Source organism: Mobula birostris, chromosome 1, assembly GCF_030028105.1.
Source record: "Mobula birostris isolate sMobBir1 chromosome 1, sMobBir1.hap1, whole genome shotgun sequence".
Taxonomy (NCBI): Eukaryota; Metazoa; Chordata; class Chondrichthyes; order Myliobatiformes; family Myliobatidae; genus Mobula; species Mobula birostris.
This window is the reverse complement of record NC_092370.1, coordinates 223,853,146-223,873,083: the sequence shown is the minus strand read 5'-3', so window position 1 is coordinate 223,873,083 and position 19,938 is coordinate 223,853,146. Positions and strand designations below refer to the sequence as shown.

General features: G+C 43.4%; 1 protein-coding gene across 5 annotated transcripts in view; it reads right to left on the bottom strand.

Annotated features, from left to right (window-relative positions):
• jag2b (jagged canonical Notch ligand 2b) overlaps positions 1–19,938 on the bottom strand; it is a 254,114-nt gene that overhangs the window by 9,157 nt on the left and 225,019 nt on the right. For all 5 annotated transcript variants that reach the window (XM_072272472.1, XM_072272463.1, XM_072272473.1 and 2 more), the window contains 2 exons: positions 11,035–11,150; positions 3,182–3,430 (listed from right to left, as the gene is read on the bottom strand). In XM_072272472.1, coding sequence (XP_072128573.1) covers positions 3,182–3,430; positions 11,035–11,150 — 365 coding nt within the window. The remainder of the gene's footprint in view (positions 1–3,181; positions 3,431–11,034; positions 11,151–19,938) is intronic.

The window sequence follows — 19,938 nt, the reverse complement described above, 5'->3', positions numbered from 1 at the left end:
ATGACTTCCTCCTTTTCTGCAGCCGTGACACTATCCCTGATTAGCAATGCCACACCCCCACCTCTTTTGCCTCCCTCCCTGTTCTTCTTGAAACATCTAAAGCCTGGCACACTTAGCAGCCATTCCTGCTCCTGAGACATCCAAATCTCTGCAAAGGCCACAACGACATAGCTCCATGCATTGATTCAGCCTCTAAGTTCATCTGCCATGTTTATGATACTTCTTGCATTAAAATAGACAAATCTCAAGCCATTTAAAGGTTAAATATTAAAGGAGAAATTGACGGTGAACTTCTTCACTCAGAGGGTGGATGAGCTGCCAGCAGAAGTGGTGAATTCGGGTTTGATTGCAACATTTACAAAAAGTTTAGATAAGTACTTGGGTGGGAGGGGTATGGAAAGCTATAGTCCAGGTGCAGGTGAATGGGACTAGGCAGAATAACAGTTTGGAATGGATTTGACAGGCTGAAGGGCCTATTTCTGTGCTGTAGTGCCCTATTGCTCTATGAAATCAGCCATGATAAAATGGCAGAGGAGACTCAATGGGCCAAATAGCCTAACACTGCTTATATCTAAACATTTAATCAGTAGATGATGGATGGATCACGGTACAAGGTGAGTAACAATGGATACAGAGAGCCAAACATGGTAGGTGATACACACAAAATGCTGGAGAAACTCAGCAGGCCAGGCAGCATCTATGGAAAAAAAATACATTTGACATTTTGGGCTGAACCCTTCAGCAGGACTGGAGAAAAAAAAAATAATGAGGAGTAGAGTTAAAAGATGGGGGGAGAGGAGAGAGAAATACAAAGTGATAGGTGAAACCTGGAGGGAGAGAGGCGATGTAAAGAGCTGGGAAGTTGGTTGGTGAAAGAGATACAGGACTGGAGAAGGGGGAAGCTGACAGGATAGGACAGTAGGCCATGGAAGGAAGGAAAGTGGGGAGGAGCACCAGAGGGAGATGATGGGCAGGCAAGAAGATATGGGGAGAGGGGGAAAAGAGGCTGGGAAATGTGAACGGAGAGGGGGTGGGGGTATTACTGGAAATCTGAGAAATCGATGTTCATGCCATCAGGTTGGAGGCTACCCAAACAGAATATAAGGTGTTGCTCCTCCACCCCAGGTGTGGCCTCATCACAACAGTGGAGGAGGCAACGGATGGACATATCAGAATGGGAATGGGAAGTGGAATTAAAATGGGTGGCCACTGGGAGATCCCACTTTTTCTGGAAGATGGAATGTAGGTGCTTGGCGAAGCAGTCTCCCAATCTACATCGGATCACACTGATATACAGAAGGCCACACCGGGAGCACTGGACACAGTACATGACCCAACATACTCACAGATGAAGTGTCACCTCACCTGGAAGGACTGTTTGGGGCCATGAATGATAGTGAGGGACATGGTGTAGGGATAGGTGTGGCACTTGTTCCACTTGCAAGGGGAAGTGCCAGGAGGAAGATCAGTGGGGAAGGATGAATGGACAAGGGAGTCTCATAGGGAGCATTCCATGCGGAAAGCAGAAATGGGGTGGGAGGGGGGGAAGAAAAGAAAGATATGCTTCGTGTAGGATCCTACTGAAGACGGCAGAAGTTCTGGAGAATTACAGAATTATGTGCTGGACACGAAGGCTGGTAGGATGGTAAGTGGGGAGAGGAGGAATCTATCCCAGGTAGGGTGGCAGGAGGATGGGGTCAGAGCAGATGTACGTGAAATAGAAGAGATGTGGTTGAGGGCAACGTTGATGGTGGAGGAAGGGAAGTTCCCTTCTTTGAAAAAGGAGGACACTTCCTTCGATCTGGAATGAAACGCCTCATCCTGACAGCAGGTGTGGCAGAGACGGAGGAAGTGAGAGAAGGGAATGGCATTTTTACAAGTAACAGGGTGAGAAGAGTTATAGTCCAGGTAGCTATGAGCATCCGTGGGTTTATAACAGACATCAGTAGATAATCTGTTTTCAGAGATAGAGGCAGTGAGATCGAGAAAGGGGAGAAAGTGTCAGAAGTGGATCAGGTAAATTTGAAGGCAGGGTGGAAGCTGGAGGCAAAGTGGATGAAGTCAGCGAGCTCGGCATGGATGCAGGAAGCAGCACCAATGGAGTCATCGATGTAGCGTAGGAAAAGTGTAGGACAGTCACTAGTGTAGGCTTGGAACATAGACTGTAGGTGATGGCTGGTTTAAAGGGATAAAATTTAATATGATCTTGAAGGGCCAATTTATTTTTTCACACCAGGCCCTGCTCTCGTCTCACAGCTACAATTGGGCAGGAGGTACAGAAGCCTGAAGTCCCACACCACCAGGTTCAGGAACAACTACTTCTTAAACCAATCACTACCTTGAAGGAGCAATAGTAGGACCACATTGCACTACAATGGACTTTGTATCACATTCTTTCTATGTTTATATGACTCACATTTCATGTGCTTTTGCTGAATGACTTATCTGTATCCTTACAACAGAGAACAGTACAGGCCCTTCAGCCCACAAAGTTGTGCCATTCTTTTAACCTATTCCAAAATCAAACAAATCCATCCCTTCCACATAGCTGCTTCTTTTCTTTCATCCCACTGCCAAACCACATTTTCTTGCTTACAAATCCCCATCAGCACCTCTTCTCTGATCCCTGACTGGATCCCCATGAACAAGGCTACTCCCTTGTTGTCTCATGCCCTCCTCCTCCATCAAGGGTTGCAATGGGTCTCGCAAGCAACGCTTGAAAGTAACTGGGTGGGCACTCGTCACATCATTTCACTGTGATGATGAAACCATAAAACAAAGGAGCAGAATTAGGCCATTCGAGTCTACTCCACCATTCCATCATGGCTAATTTATTATCCTTCTCAACACCATTTTCCTGCCTTCTCCCCTTAATCTTTAATTGCCTTACTAATCAAGAATCTATTAACCTCTGCTTTAAATACACCCAATGAGTTGGCCTCCACAGCTGTCTGAGGCAGATTCACCACCCACTGGCTAAAGAAGTTTCTCATCTCTGTTCTAAAGGGATGTCCTATTCTGAACCTATGCTCTCTGATCTAAGACTCTCCCACTATAGGAAGCGCCCTCTCTATGTCCATGGGACTGAAGAGAGCCTCATTACATCAGTGCAGGGAAGTCAGGTCCCAACACCAAACACGAGCTGAATCCTGGTGCCACGAGGCCAGCCAAGATGCCTTACCTTTGGAACCTTCTCCTTGTTGAAGAGGAGCGTGATCTTGGCGCAGTTGTTGTCCAGATAAGGAGCATTGGGCTGGCATGTGGTGTGTACAGGCAGTGCAGACTGGGGGTTACACTCCCCCCAGTCCGTGCATGGAGGGGAGAAACACTTCAGCCAGGGGCTGACCTGGCACGTCTGGCCCTCTGGGCACTGGAAGTTTTCGCGGCCTGGCCGATCTTGTAACAAGCAGGACTTCTGGCCGCACCATACCTGATGGAACAAACAGAAGCAAATATGGGTTAACATCACTCCTGGAGGACAGTGTGCAGTCCTCTCTGAATATACTCCCATCAACATCACAGCCACTAAACCTGAAAACAATCCAAGAGCAACTGTGGGAATCATAGCAAAGAAACTGCAAATACGGACAACAATATTACTATTTTGTTAATGTCATGTGTACCACACCACCAGGCTCAGGAACAGTTACTAACCTACCATGATCAGGGGTCCTGAACCGGCGTGGATAACTTCACTCGCCTCAACTCCAAACTGATTCAACAAACTAACAACCAACTTTCAAGGACTCTATGATTCATGCTCTCAGTATTATTTATTTATTTGTTTATTCTTATGTGTACAGTTTGTCATCTTTTGCAAATTGGCTGTCTGTCATTATAATTTTTTATTGAACCTATAAGTATTTCATTATTTTCCTGTAAAAGCCTGCAAGAAAATGAATCTCAAGGTAGTATATGGTGACATATATGCACTCTTATAATAAATTTACTTTGAACTTTGAGATAGTGAAAATCTTCTGCTTGTATGCCATCCAGACACATCACATCACATGCAAGCACTGAGGTAACAAAAGGAAAAACAGAATACAGAATAGGTAGCATAATAGTTAGCGTTTCACTTTACAACATGCAATCACCGATCGGGAGTCAATTCCTGCTACTGCCTACAAGCAGATTGCACATTCTCCCCATGATCGTATGGTGTGGGATCCAAGGCTCCATCTCCTTTCTCCATCAATTTTTGCATCATAAAGGTAGGTGAGCCAGGGATCTTGACCAAGAGTGGCACAGTAGCGTGCTGTTAGTGTAACGCTTTGCACTGCCAGTGATCATTCCCACTACTGTCTGTAACTCCATGACCATGTGGGTTTCCTCCAGGTACCCTGGTTTCCTCCCGTATTCCAAAGACATACTGTTAAGTTTAGTGAATTGTGGGCATGCTATGTTGGCGCTGGAAGCATGGTGACACTTGCACGCTGCTCAGTATGATTCTTGCTAATTTTATTTGATGCAAATGATGCATTTCATTGTATGTTTTGATATACATGTGATAAATAAAGCTAAGTTTATCTTATCTTAGAACGTTGAACAAGCTTGGCAATTATTTAGGTCTTTTTGGTTGATAAATAGGTTGGGTCAGTTGATCAGGGATTAGGGTGTAGATCTGCTATTTTTCTTGTACGTTCTTGTAGTTTAAGCTTTCCTATGCCTGCTTGTGTTTTCATTTCACCTATATGTGTGTAATCATTCAGTGAGTTTTCTAGTAATCGTAGTATAGCTATTTATAGTATGTATTTTCTAGAAGCAGAATCAGAAAAGTACGGCATCTGGTCTGTGCTGAACTATTTAAACTGCTTACTCCGAAAGACCTGCACGGGGACCACAGGCCATATCCCTATCCAAACTTCTTTTAAGTTACTATTGTTCTACATGTGATTGTACATGTTGAGGACTGAGCCTGAAAGCCACAGATTCACCTAGTGGGAGTCTGGCGTCAGGACAAGGACTGAGCCTCAAAGCCACAGTGTCTCCTAGCGGGTGTCGGAGGCCAGTCAACAGATGATATTGGTAGGCTGGTTCTACACTATATTCTGCAATGTTGTGTTTTTAGCTTTCATTCTATATGGGTTTGTTGACTTGTACGAGAGACGACTGGGTGCCAAGCCACGGAGTCGTGGGGCAGAGGGGTGCTGGGCATCTGGACTCTTATTACATGATTGTGACCTTGTATGTGACTGTTGGTAGTGTGTCTTTGCACCTTGACCCCACAGTAACACTGTTATGGTTGGCTGTATTCATGTATGGTTAAATGACAATCAGAATTGAATTAAACATTGAAATTGAATTCACATGCACCTGTGTTGGCAGCTCATCCCATACTCTTAAAAACCATCTGAGTGAAGATGTTTCCCCTCATGTTCCCCTTAAATCTTCACCTTTCACTCTTAACCTATGACCTCTGGTTGTAGTCCCACCCTATCCATGCCTCTCATAATTTTGTTTAACTCTATCAAATCTCTTCTCAATCTTCTACGTCCCAAGGAATAAAGTGCTAACCTATTCAATCTTTCCTTATAACTCAGGTCCCAGCAACATCCTTGTAAATTTCCTCGACCGTAAGGTCAAGAGCCCATCGTATCACACAAGGGAATCATTCAACAGTTTTATAACAGTGAGGTACGAAGCTGTCCTTGAATCCAGTGTTTTGAGCTTTTAGGTTTTTGTATCATCTATCTGATGCAAAAGGGAGAAGAGAGATTATCAAGGGCGGGTGGGGTCTTTGCAACTTATTCTGAGCCTGTGCAGTGGCGGCCAACATAATCAGAGGCTTGTAAACTCAGCCAGTGCTATCATGGGCACTAACCTCCTGCCATTAAGGACATCTTAAAAAGGAGATACCTGAAAAAGGCAGCACCCATTATTAAGGACCCTCACCATCCAGGTCAGATCCTCTTCTCATCATGGAGGTGGTACAGGAGTCTCAAGACACACTAAATGTATATATGTGCATATACACACACACACACACACACAGGCACAGCAATGGCACAACCAAGTTGCAGGTATTGCATCTGTGCTGAGTATGGATTGGACACCCTCATGTCCAAATGGGAAACACCCGAGGACGTGCAAAAGGACAAAGCTAAGATTCGGTGGGACTTCCAAATACAGACTGATAAGCAGGTACTGGTCAACCAACCAGACTGAGATTGAGGGGAAAATACACACACTACTCAAAAGGGTGAGAAAAAAAATATATACATACACACAGTGCCTATAAAAAGTATTCACCCCCTTAGAAGTTTTCATGTTTTACTGTTTTACAACAATGAATCACAATGGATTTAATTTGGCTTTTTAGACACTGATCAAGAAAAAAAGATGCTTTCGTGTCAAAGTGAAAACAGATCTCTACAAAGTGATCTAAATTAATCACAAATTTTAAAAAACATAAAATAATTGATTGCACAAGTATTCAGACTCCTTTAATATGACACACCAAATTATCACTGGTGCAGCCAATTGGTGTTAGAAGTCACATAATTAGTTAGATGGAGATCACCATGTGCAGTCAAGGTATTTCAATTGATTGTAGTAAAAATACACCTGTATCTGGAAGGTCCAACTGCTGGTGAGCCAGTATCCTGGCAAAAACTACACCTTGAAGACAAAAGAGCACTCCAAACAACTTCGCAAAAAGGTTATTGAAAAGCACAACTCAGGAGGATAGATCCAAGAAAACTTCCAAGTCACTGATTACCCCTTGGAGTACAGTTAAGTCAATCATCAAGAAATGGAAAGAATATGGCACAGCTGTAAATCTGCCTAGAGCAGGCCATCCTCAAAAACTGAGTGACCGTGCAAGAAGGGACTAATGAGGGGGGCCACCAAAAGACCCATGGCAACTCTGGAAGAGTTACAAGCTTCAGTGGCTGAGATGGGAGAGACTGTGCATACAATTGTGGCCTCGGTGCTTCACCAGTCACAGCTTTATGGAAGAGTGGAAAAGAGAAACCCACTGTTGAAAAAAACTTACATGAAATCTTGGCTAGAGATTACTAGAGGGCATGTGGGAGACTCTGAAGTCAGCTAGAAGAATGTTCTACAGTCTGATGAAACCAAAATTGAGCTTTCTGGCCATCAGACTAAACGCTATGTTTGGTGTAAGCCAAACACTACACATCATCTAAAACATATCATTCCTACCGTGAAGCATGGTGGTGGCTGCATCCTGCTGTGGGATGCTTCACTGCAGCTGGGCCTGAAAGGCTTGTGAAGGCAGAGGGTAAAATGAATGCAGCAAAATACAGGGAAATCCTGGAAGAAAACCTGATGCAGTCTGCAAGAGAACTGTAACTTGGGAGAAGATTTCTTTTCCAGCAAGACAATGACCCCAAGCATAAAGCCAAAGCTACACAGGAATGGCTTAAAAACAAAGTTGATATCCTGGAGTGACCAAGTCAGAGTCTAAACATCAATCCAATTGAGAATTTGTCGCTGGACTTGAAAAGGGCTGTTCACTTACGATCCCCATGCAATCAGACAGAGCTTGAGCAGTTTTGTAAAGAAGAATGGTGAAAAATTGCAGTGTCCAGATGTACAAAGCTGACAGAGACCGATCCACACAGACCCAAGGCTATAATTGCTAGCTAAGGTGCATCTACTAAATACCAACATGAAGGAATATGTAATTATGCAATCAGAATCAGGTCTACTATCACCAGCATGTGTCGTGAAATCTTTTAACTTAGCAGCAGCAGTTCAATGCAATACATAATATAGAAGAAAAAATAAGTAAATCAATTACAGTATATGTATATTGAATAGATTAAAAATCGTACAAAAACAGAAATAATATATATTTAAAGAGTGACGTAGTGTTCACGAGTTCAACATCCATTTAGGAATCGGATGGAAAAGGGGAAGAAGCTGTTCCTGAATCGCTGAGTATGTGCCTTCAAGCTTCTGTACTTCTTACCTGATGTAACAGTGAGAAAAGGGCATGCCCTGGGTGCTTCATAATGGTCGCTGCCTTTCTGAGACACCGCTCCTTGAAGATGTCCTGGGTACTTCGTAGGCTAGTACCCAAGATGGAGCCGACTAAATTTACAACCCTTACCAGACAGTGATGCAGCCTGTCAGAATGGTCCCCATGGTACATCTATTGTTTTTGAGCATTTGTGTTGACATACCAAAATCTCTTCAAACTCCTAATGAAGTATAGTTGCTGTCTAGCCTTCTTTTCAGCTGCATTGATATGTTACGTTGGGACCAGGTTAGGTCCTGAGAGATCTTGACACTCAGGAACTTGAAATTGCTCTCTCTCTACTTCTGATCCCTCTATGAGGATTGGTATGTGTTCCTTCGTCTTACCCTTCCTGAAGTCCACAATCAGCTTTCGTCTTACTGATGTTGAGTGCCAGGTCGTTGCTGCGACACCACTCCACTAGTTGGTATATCTCATTCCTGTGTGCGAGATTCCTGATTCTTATTCATCTACTAAATACTGACTTGAAGGGATATGTAATTATACATTCATCGTGTTTAATAATTATAATAAATTTAGACCAATTTATAGAAATTTGTTTTCATTTTATCATGACAGTGTCTTTTCTGTTGATCAGTGTCAAAAAACAGCCACAGTGATTCAATGCTGTAAAACAATAAAGCATGAAACTTCGGGGGGGTGGGGGGTGAAATAGCACATTTTTCGACGTATATCAGTGATAATAAACGTGATCCGGACTCAAATCAGTTACTGTATGCTAACCTAGATAATCAGAGATCCGAAATCTTGATTCAGAAAGAGACATTGCGTGATCAATTTTGGATAGAACAAAGTCACTATTTTGAGAAACACAGAACTAATCGTTTTATCGTCTTGGTTCAACACAGACAACAAACTAAGGTGCAGCTGGTCCTGCCAAAACATGCCTCTGCTTTTAAAAGTTTGTTTACTATCTGGGGGAAAGAATATGCACAATGAAGGCAGACTAATTCCTTCTACTGCTCGGATCACCTGGAAACGGCATGTCACTCCAGTTCAAAGCCAGGATAGACATCTAGGAACACATACAATGGCAGCATTCATCCTGGATCACCATTAACATATACAGGCAAGGCTCTGCACAGGGGCACTGATAAATTCTGTCCGTGGGAAGGAAATAAAGGATCAATCAGCCTTTGCAAAAGTTTATCTGGAACAGGCAGGAGGCAACTATGAGTGAACATTGGTAAATGGGACTGTCATAAATGGGTACATGGTCAGCATGGACATGGTAGAGTGAACAGCCTGTGTAACTCTAAATGTCATTTTATGGTCTACACCTACAAGGGTGCAGTCTCCTGACACAAGGCTCAATCTGAAGCATATATTATCCATTTTCTTAAACAGATGATGGCCTGCCTGCAGTACAGGCCCCCTCAGTCCACAATGTTGTGCTGGCCTTTTAACCAAAGATCAACATAATCCATCCCTTCTGCATAGCCCCCCATTTTATATCATCCATGTGACTACCCAAGAGTCAATTAAACGTCCCTAATGCCTCTACCACCACCTTTGACACTCCCCCTATACCTTCCTCCAATTACCTTAAAGTTATTCCTCATATTGGCTATTTCCACCCTAGAAAAAAATCTCTGGCTGTCCACTCAATCTATGCTTATTATATTGTACACCTCTATCAAGTCAATTTTTTGTCATTCACTCCAAAGAGAAAAGCTTTAGCTCATTCAACCATTAGACAAGCTCTCTAATCCAGGCAGCATCCTGGTTAAATTTCCTCTGCACTCTTATATTTGTGCATACCAGCTACGCCGTAGGGCTGATTTACACTTTTGCGTAGCCCTATGCCGTAGCATGCGTGTGTAATTGTGTCTGCATCGCTCTGCAATTCACCGCCAAAACGCTAGTTGGCAGTGGGGTTTCTATGCCATTGTGTTGAGTTTCTTCATGAGAGACATGGACGAGGAAATGCATTTCAAATATTTTTGGATGTCGGCAGGTAGATTTGATGATTTGGTCCATCGTCTCCAACCATTTATTTCACATCAGTGTACAGACATGGCGGAGAAAAGCAACCGTAAATGCGTAGGAGGAAATGCGATGCTACGAAGCGGACCAATCACAGTTGTTGCGGTCTACATCGCTGCGACGTGCGAGTTACATTTTTGGGGAGGTGCACGTCACCCTATGGCTTAGGGCACGTAGAACCTAAGGCGTATATTTGACGCAGAAGTACAAATTGGGCTTAAAGCTTCTACGTCCTTCCTGTAATGAAGCGATCAGAACTGAAAACAATACTCAAGTGTGGTCTATCCAGAGTTTTATTGAGCTGCAACAGGGTTGTCTGTGAGTTATACGCAAGGAGTTGTGCACTTTGGTTTAGAGAAGATGATGTCTTTATTTCCAGAGTTGGAGACTCAAGAATTAGAGGACACATGTTTACGGTGAGAGGGGAGCAATTTATAGGAACCTGAGGGAATATTTTCACCGGAAGGTGTTCGGTATATGAAATGAGCTGCCAGAGGAATTGTTTTGTTTGGAGGTATACATGTATTCAGAGGAATTACAATAAAATTGAACATTACCTTGTGGCTCTTGAAGTCAACCGCCTGATTAATGAAGGCCAACACTCCATACGCCTTCTTAAGCCTATCAATCTGCATGGCAACACTGTGGGATCTATGGACGTGCATTCCAAGATTCCTCTATTCCTCCACACTGCTAAGAATCCTACCGTTGTACTCTGCCATTAAGTTCGACCTTCCGAAGTGAATTACTTCACCCTCCTCAGGGTTGAAATCCATCGTCACTTCTCAGTCCAGCTCTGCACCCTTTCAAAATCCCTTTGTAACCCACAACTTCCACACTATCCACAACTCCAATCTTCATGTCATCCGCAAATTTAGTAACCCACTCTTCTGTTTCCTCATCCAAGTTATTTATAAAAATCACGAACAGTGGGGTCCCAGAACAGCTTCCTGCGGAACAACGCTGTTCATGGACCTCTACCACAACAGTTCAGAACAGAGCAGAAGATATAACAATCACTGAGCGATGGCGGGCCATACCTTGGTACAGTTGATGTTGCCGTTCATGCACTGACAGGTATTGCACTCTTGATCCCATCTGAGCCCATGTGGATGGTACTGCCCTGATGTGAAACACGACTTGCCAAAGCCAATAACTGCAAAGAGAAACACGTGAAAGGATCAGCTCTTTGCCAAGGGAGTAAACAGCTTGTATAGACTCCAAGTGCTTGTGCCCATCAAGGGATGCAGTGACACCGGAAACCTTTTCTCTTGGCAATCGGAAATGAAGTCTCACTTAGGAATGCTGCCAGCATAAACTGTAAGCATGCTCTTTACAATCAACACCACGGCAGACAAAGTACAAGTTGGATGTAGAGTGAAGTTGCCTATGTGTGAAAAGTAGATGAAAGGGCAGTGTAACATATCCCAGCTTGCTGATGTGATAAAGGTAAGATGACGTTTTTACTTCCAGAGTTGGAGACTCAAGAATTAGAGGGCACAAATTTAAGGTGAGCAATTTCATAGGGACCTGAGGGAATATTTTCATCAGGTGTTCGGTATATGAAATGAGCTGCCAGAGGAAGTGGTTAAGGCAAATACATGAAAAAGAACTTGGACAGGTACATGAATTGGAACAACTTGGATCGATACAGGGCCAAAAGCAGACAAATAGGATTAGTTTAAATGGGAATCTTTGCCAGCATGGACCAGTTGGGCTGAAGGGCCTGTTCCATGTTGTATGTCTCTATGACATTAAGATAATTGAGCTGTGAGGAGACAGGTTAATAGAGCAACAGAGACACAATGTGGAAATAGGCCCTTCAGCCTGCTGAATCTGTGCCAACCATCAACCAGCCTACATTAATCCCATTTTACTCTCCCCACATTCCCATCAGGTCTCCCAAATTCTATCTACCCTATGGTCAAAATCCAATTTGCAAAGGCCAATTAATCCACCAACCCGTACGTTTATGGAAAAAGCGGGGAGCCAGATCATCTAGGAAAAACCATGAGATCACAAGAGAAACATGTAGACTCCACATAAGATTGGAATTGGTTGGAAGCGGTTGTCACACATACTAAAGTACAGTGAAAAGCTTGTCTTTCACACTACTCATACAGACTGAAAATGGAAGGTTATGTGGGAGGGGAAGAGTTAGATTGATCTTGGAGTTGGTTAAGTCAACATTATGCACTGAAGGGCCTGTACTATTCTATACTTCAGTTTGAGAGGAAAGCTCACAGAGGGACACAAGATTTCCTGTGGAATTTTCAGAGCTGATGCGCAGTGGCTGTTTAGTCTGACTGGACTCAGGGCAGGTAGTAATCCCAGGATAGGGGGCCACCCATTCAAGTCTGAAATGAGAAGAAAGCTCAATTTTAGGGACTGTGAATCCTTGGAATTATCTTCATCGGGGGGTGTGCACACTCAGTCAGTGGGTAGATCTTTGGGCTAAAGGATCTGGGAATGTGTGGGAAATACGGAGAAACTATTGATCAGTCTTCAGCAAGGTGACTGGTGGTAAGACTCAGTCTAATAGTTAGGCTACATATATTTATGTACAACTCCATCAAACACTCCAAGGGGCAGAGACAACTGGATACAGAATACATCTCCCTGAGCAGAGAAAGTGCAGTTCAATATACACATTAACACTCCCTCTACATTTTCCTATAAAACACGGGGATGTTACTGTACAGGTCAAACAAATAAAACAAAACTCCCTTCACACTGTATCATCAATCACTGCCAGCATAGGTCTACACAAACACGGAAAATATAAACTGGTCCATAACTGTCACATATACTGAGGTACAGTGAAAAACTTTGTTCTGCACGTTGACCATACAGATCATTTCACTGCATCAAAGCATTGAGGCAAAACAAGATAAAGGAATAACAGTGCAGAATAAGGTATTACAGTGACAGAGAAAGTGCAGTGTAGGCAGACGATAAGGTGTAAAGTCATAACTAGGTAGATTGTAAGGTGAACAGTCCATCTGGAGGACCGTTCATTAGTCTTATAATAGTAAGACAGAAACTGCCTTTGAGTAATACGTGATACGCACTTTCAGGTTTTAGTACCTCCTGCCCACTGAGAGGGGGAAGAAGAGAGAACGTCTGTGGTGGGTAAGGAAATGGCTGACAAGGGAAGTCAAAAACAACATAAAGGCCAAAGAAGGCACATAACAGAGCAAATATTAGCAGGAGGGTAGAGGTTTGGAAAGCTTTTAAAAATCTGCAGAAGGAAACTAAAAATCAACCATAGGGAGGGAATTGATGAAATATTATGGTAAGCTAGCCAATAATATTAAAGAGGATACTAGGTTTTTTTTTCCCAGTAAAAGAGAAGCTGGAGTTCATATTAGACCACTGGAGAGGTAGTAATGGGGGACATGGAAATAGCAGACAAATGGTATCCACCTTCACTGTGGAAGACACTAGTAGGCGGACGTTCAAGAGTGTCGGAGGCAGTACTGTGTGCAACTGTTATTACTAGGGAGAAGGTGCTTGGGAAGCTGAAAAGGTCTGAAGGTGGAAAAGTCACCTGGACCAGACAGACTACACCCCAGGGTCCTCAAGGAGGTGGCTGAAGAGATTGTGGAGGCGTTAGTAATGATCTTTCAAGAATCACTACATTCTGGAATGGGCCAGACAACTGGAAATTTGCAAAGACACTCCACAAAGGGAGTGAGACAAAAGAATGGAAATTATAGGCCAGCTAGCCTGACCTCAGTTGTTGGGAGGATGTTGGAGGCATTCTTAAGGACCAGGTCTCAGTGTATTTGAAGGTTCGTGATAAAATAGACCAAAGTCAGCTTGGTTTCCTTAAGGGAAAATCTTGCTTGACAAATCTGTTGGAATTCTTTAAAGTAAAGGAGCAAGAAAGACAAAGGAAAATCAGTGGATTTTATGTGCTTGGATTTTGAGAAAGCCTTGACAAGGTGCCATATGAGACTGCTAAACAAGATAAGATCCCAGGGTATTATAACAAAGATAACATGGATAGAGATGGGCTCATTGTCAGCAGGCAAAGAGTGAGAATAAAGGAAGCCTTTTCTAGTTGGCTGCCAGTGTCTAGTGGTGTTCTGCAAGAGTTGCAGTTGGGACTGCTTGCTTTTATGTTACAAGTCATTGATATGGATGACAGAATTGATGGCTTTGTGGCAAGGTCTACAGGCGATACACAGAAAAATAGAAAACCCACAGCACAGTACAGGCCCTTCGGCCCACAAAGCTGTGCCGAACATGTCCTTACCTTAGAACTACCTAGGCTTACCCATAACCCTGTGTTTTCTAAGCTCCATGTACCTATCCAGGAGTCTCTTCAAAGACCCTATCATTCCCACCTCCACGCCACCGCCGGCAGTCCATTCCACGCACAATAGGTGGAGAAGCAGATGGTGTTACGGAAATAAGGTTACAGAAGGACTTAATACAGATTAGGAGAATGGGCAGCGTGGCAGATGGAAAATTGTGTCGGGAAGTGTTGATTATTTTCTAAATGGGCAGAAAATTTTTAAATCTAAAGTGCAAAGCGACTTGGGAATCCTCACAGATTCCCTAAAGGTTAATTTGCAAGTTGAGTCAGTGGTAAGGAAGGCAAAGGCAATGTAAGCATCCAACTTGAGAGGACTAGAATATAAAAGCAAAGATGCATTGCTGAGGGTTTATAAGGCTCTGGTGAGGCCTCACTTGGAGTACTGCGAGTAGTTTTGGGTTCCTCATCTAAGAAGAATGTGCTGACATTGGAGAGGGCTCAGAGAAGGTTCACGGCAATGATTCCGGGAATGAAAGGGTCATCATATGAAGAACATTTTACGTCTCTGGGCCTTTATTCGCTCGAATTTTGAAGAATGGGGGATCTCACTGAAACCCGTCAATGTTGATAGGCCTACATAAGAGTGGAAATGGAAAGGATGTTTCCTAAAGTGGGAGAGTCTAGGACTAGAGAGCACAGCCTCATCCATTTAGAATGGAGATGAGGAAGAATTTCTTTATGTAAAGGCTGGTGAATCTGTGGATTTCATTGCCACAAGTAGCTATGGAGGCCAAGTCATTGGGTATATTTAAGGCGAAGGCTGATATATTCTTGATTAGACAGGGCATGCAACGTTATGGGGATAAGGCAGGTGAATGGGGTTGAGAGGGAGAATGGATCAGCCATGCTGAAATAGCACAGCAGACGTGATAGTCCAAATGGCTTAATTCTTTTCCCATCTCTTATGGTCTGTCAACTAACTGTTCTTCTTTCCACAGGTGCTATCTGACCTGAGTTAATAAAGCACTTACGGTCCGTATTTCAAATTTCCAGGGTCTATAGTTTTTGTCATTTTGACTTTACTGACAATTCCAGTAGTTTAATCAGAGCACAGCTCAGTTTATTCTGGGGAAGGGGGCACAAACTCTAGCTCAGGTATGAGCAGATTGTGCCTGAACAAGAGAAAAACAAAGAGGAGAAAATCTGCAGATGCTCGAAATCCAAGCAACACACACAAAACGCTGGAGGAACTCAGCAGGCCAGGCAGCATCTATGGAAAAACGTAGAGTTGACATTTTGGGCTGAGACCCTTTGGCAGGACTGGAGAAAGAAAGATGAGGAGTAGATTTAAAAGGTGGGGGAGGGGAGAGAGAAACACAAGGTGACAGGTGAAACCTGAAGGGGGAGGGATGAAGTAAAGAGCTGGGAAGCTGATTGGTGGAAGAGATACAGAGCTGGAGAATGGGGAGTCTGATAGGAGAGGACAGAAGGCCATGGAAGAAAGAGAAGAGGGGAGGTGCACCAGAGGGAGATGATGGGCAGGCAAGGAGATAAGGTGAGAGGGGAAAAGGGGATGAGGAATGGGAAAAGGGGATGGGGAATGGGGAATGGGGAATAGGGAATGGTGAAGTGGGGGGGGGGGCATTACAGGAAGTTCAAGAAATTGATGTTCATGTCATCAGGTTGGAGGCTACCCAGACGGAATACAAGGCGTTGTTCCTCCAACCTGAGTGTGGCCTTATCACGACAATGGAGGCGGCCATGGAATGACATATCGGAATGGGAATGGGAAGTGGAATTAAAATGGGTGTCCACTGGGAGATCCCGCTTCTTCTGGAAGATGGAGCATAGCAGAACAAGTGCTACACCTGTCCCTACACCTCCTCCCTCATCATTCAGGGCTCCAAACAGTCCTGTAATGCCCCCACAACCATTCCCCATCCCCTTTTGCCTCTCACCTTATCTCCTTGCCTGCCTACTGCCCATCGCTTCCATCTGGTGCTCCTTCCCCCATCCCCCACCTTTACTTTCTTCCATGGCCTTCTATCCTCTCCTATCAGACTCTCCCTTCTCCAGCCCTGTATCTCTTTCACCAATCAACTTCCCAGCTCTTTACTTCATCCCTCCCTCTCCCTGTTTTACCCATCACCTTGTGTTTCTCTCTCCCCTCTGCCCACCCTTTAAATGTACTCATCTTTTTTTTCCTCCAGTCCTGCTTAAGGGTCTTGGCCCAAAATGTCCACTGTACTTTTTTCCTATAGATGCTGACTGGCCTGCTGAGTTCCTCCAGCATTTTGTATGTGTTTCTTGCATCATCTTCAAACCATTCATATTTATGTTCAGCCAAGGCCACCAACACTACAGTTTCTCAATCCTCAACATAACAAATTGGGCAGGATGTATTTAGTACACACTCTTCCCAGGGTCAAACCCTGGAAAAACAGATTATGTTCAAGAAAAACAGCGACAGATTGCGAACTCATTGAAATGAATCAAGCCGGGTTAGTCCAGTTGTTTTTCCCAGTGAGGCAAGAAGAATAAACAAGAACGTGCATGCTCAGTGCAGGGTGGCTTATACAAGTCATTGGGATATTGCGAGGAGGAAGCAACAGCAAAGACACAAAAGGTACCAGGTGCTGGAATTGGGAGCAAAATAAAAATAACAAGCTCCTGGAGGAACTCACTGGGTCAAGGCTGTACCTGCAGAGGGAAAGGGATGGGCAATGTTTCAGGTTGAGACTCTGCATCAGGATATTGCCAGGTCTATAGATACTGGGAGAGGCTGGTCAGTCTATGTATTTACTCTAGTGAACATAGGGGCAACCATGCAGAAACATTTAAAATTATGAGAAGCATAGTTAAGACAGGTCTTCTCAGTCAACTCCATCATGGGCACCAGCATCCCCACCATCAAGGGCATCTTCAAACGGTGATGCCTCAAGAAGTCAGCATCCATCATGAAGGACCCTCGCAATCCACCTTATCTTGTTATTGCCACGAAAGAGGTGGTACAGGAGCCTGAAGAAAGACACTCAATATTTTAGGAACAACTTCTTCCTCTCCATCAAATTTCTGAACAGACCATGAACACAACCTTACCATTTTCCTCCCTTTTGCATTATTTCAGCCTCTCATGGTCCCAGAGCACATTCTACACAATTCAGAAAGCTCACCAATGGCTCTACTTTGCAGAGGCTGAAGAAAGCAGGACTATGCACATCTATACTCAATGTCATTCTACAGATGCGCAGTAGAGAACATCCTAACAAGCTGCGTCACTGCATGGTACGGTAGCTGCACTGTGACAGACAGGAAGGCTCTACAATGGGTAGTCAAAACTGCCCAGTGCATCACTGCCACCAGCCTACCACCTTCAAGAACAGAAAGGTGCCAGAAGAGGGCCAGTGACATCATGAAAGATCCCACCCACGCTGCTCTTAGGACAATTTGTCCCCCTCACATCGGGAAGAAGACTATGTACAAACCCCATTTCCAATAACGTTGAGATATTTTCCAAAATGCAATAAAAACAAAAATCTGTGATATGTTAATTCACGTGAACCTTTATTTAACTGACAAAAGTACAAAGAAAAGATTTTCAATAGTTTTACTGACCAACTTAACTGTATTTTGTAAATATACACAAATTTAGAATTTGATGGCTGCAACACACTCAACAAAAGTTGGGACAGAGTTAAAATAAGATTGAAAAGTGCACAGAATATTCAAGTAAAACTAGTTTGGAAGACTCCACATTAAGCAGGCTGACTGGCAGCAGGTGAGGTATCATGACTGGGTATAAAAGTAGCGTCCATCAAAGGCTCAGTCTCTGCAAGCAAGGATGGGTCGTGGCTCACCCCTTTGTGCCAAAATTTGTGAGAGAATTGTTAGTCAGTTCAAAAGGAACATTTCTCAATGCAAGATTGCAGAGAATTTAGGTCTTTCAACATCTACAGTACATAATATTGTAAAAAGATTCAGAGAATTCAGAGACATCTCAGTGCGCAAAGGGCAAGGTCAGAAACCACTGTTGAATGCGCGTGATCTTCGAGCCCTCAGGCGGCACTGCCTAAGAAACCGTCATGCTACTGTGACAATTATAGCCACCTGGGCAGAAAACCACTGTCACTCAACACAGTCCATCACTGCATCCAGAAATGCAACTTGAAACTGTACTACACAAGGAGGAAGCCATGCATCAACTCTATACAGAAATGCCGGTGAGTTCTCTGGGCCTGAACTCATCTCAGATGGACCGAAAAACTGTGGAACCACCTGCTGTGGTCAGATGAGTCCGCATTTCAGCTAGTTTTCGGTAAAAACAGGCGTTGAGTTCTCCATGCCAAAGGTGAAAACAAACATCCACATTGTTATCAGCGAAAGGTGCAAAAGCCAGCATCTGTGATGGTAAGGGGGTGCATCAGTGCCCACGGCATGGGTGAGTTGCATGTATGTGAAGGTACCATTGACTCTGAGGCGTATATTAGGATTTTAGAGAGACATATGTTGCCATCAAGGCGACGTCTCTTCCCAGGACGTCCATGCTTATTTCAGTAGGACAATGCCAGACCACATTCTGCACAGGCTACAACAGCATGGCTTTATAGACACAGAGTGCGTGTGCTTGACTGGCCTGCTGCCAGTCCAGATCTATCTCCTATTGAAAACATATGGCGCATCATGAAGAGGAGAATCAGACAACGGAGACCACGGACTGTTGAGCAGCTGAAGTCTTATATCAAGCAAGAATGGACAAAATTTCCTATTGCAAATCTACTACAATTAGTATCCTCAGTTCCAAAATGATTAAAAAGTGTTATTAAAAGGAAAGGTGATGTAACACAATGGTAAACAGGCCTCTGCCCCAACTTTCGTTAAGTGTGTTGCAGCCATCAAATTCTAAATTTGTGTATGTTTATAAAATACAATTAAGTTGGTCAGTAAAACTATTGCAAATCTTTTCTTTATACTTTTGTCAGTTAAATAAAGGTTCACGTGAATTAACATATCACAGATTTTTGTTTTTATTGCATTTTGGAAAATATCCCAACTTTTCTGGAAATGGGGTTTGTAGCATCAAGACCATTAGGTTCAAAACAGTTACTTTCCCCAAGCAGTAAAGCTGATCAACACCTTCATCACTAACTCACCCCATCACTTACTATTTCTTGCCAGTCACCTCATGAACAGTTACTTGGCCTGTACATACTTTCTGGATATACGATCAAAGTATACAAGTTATCTTATGTATTTATATTCATTGTGTTTTTTATTGTGTTCCTTATCTTATTGGTTTTTTTCTGGTGTTGCATCTATCTAGAGTGACAATTATTTCATTCTCTTTTACAACTGTTTACTAGAAATGACATTAAACATTCTGAATCGACACACAGAAAATGCTGGAGGAACTCAGCAGGCCAGGCAAGCATCTATGGAGAGACTACAGTCCACTTTTCGGGCAAAGACCCTTAAGCAGGACTGAAGGAAAAAAAGATGAGGAGTAGATTTGAAAAGTGGGCGGAGGGGAGGGAGAAACACAAATTTTGAATGTTTCCTTGAATTTTTAAAATATATTTTTACTATCATTTATAGCACTTCTTATGTATTGCACTGTACTCTTGCCACAAAACAACACATTTCATAATATGTCAATGGTAATAAGCCTAATTCTGATTCATTA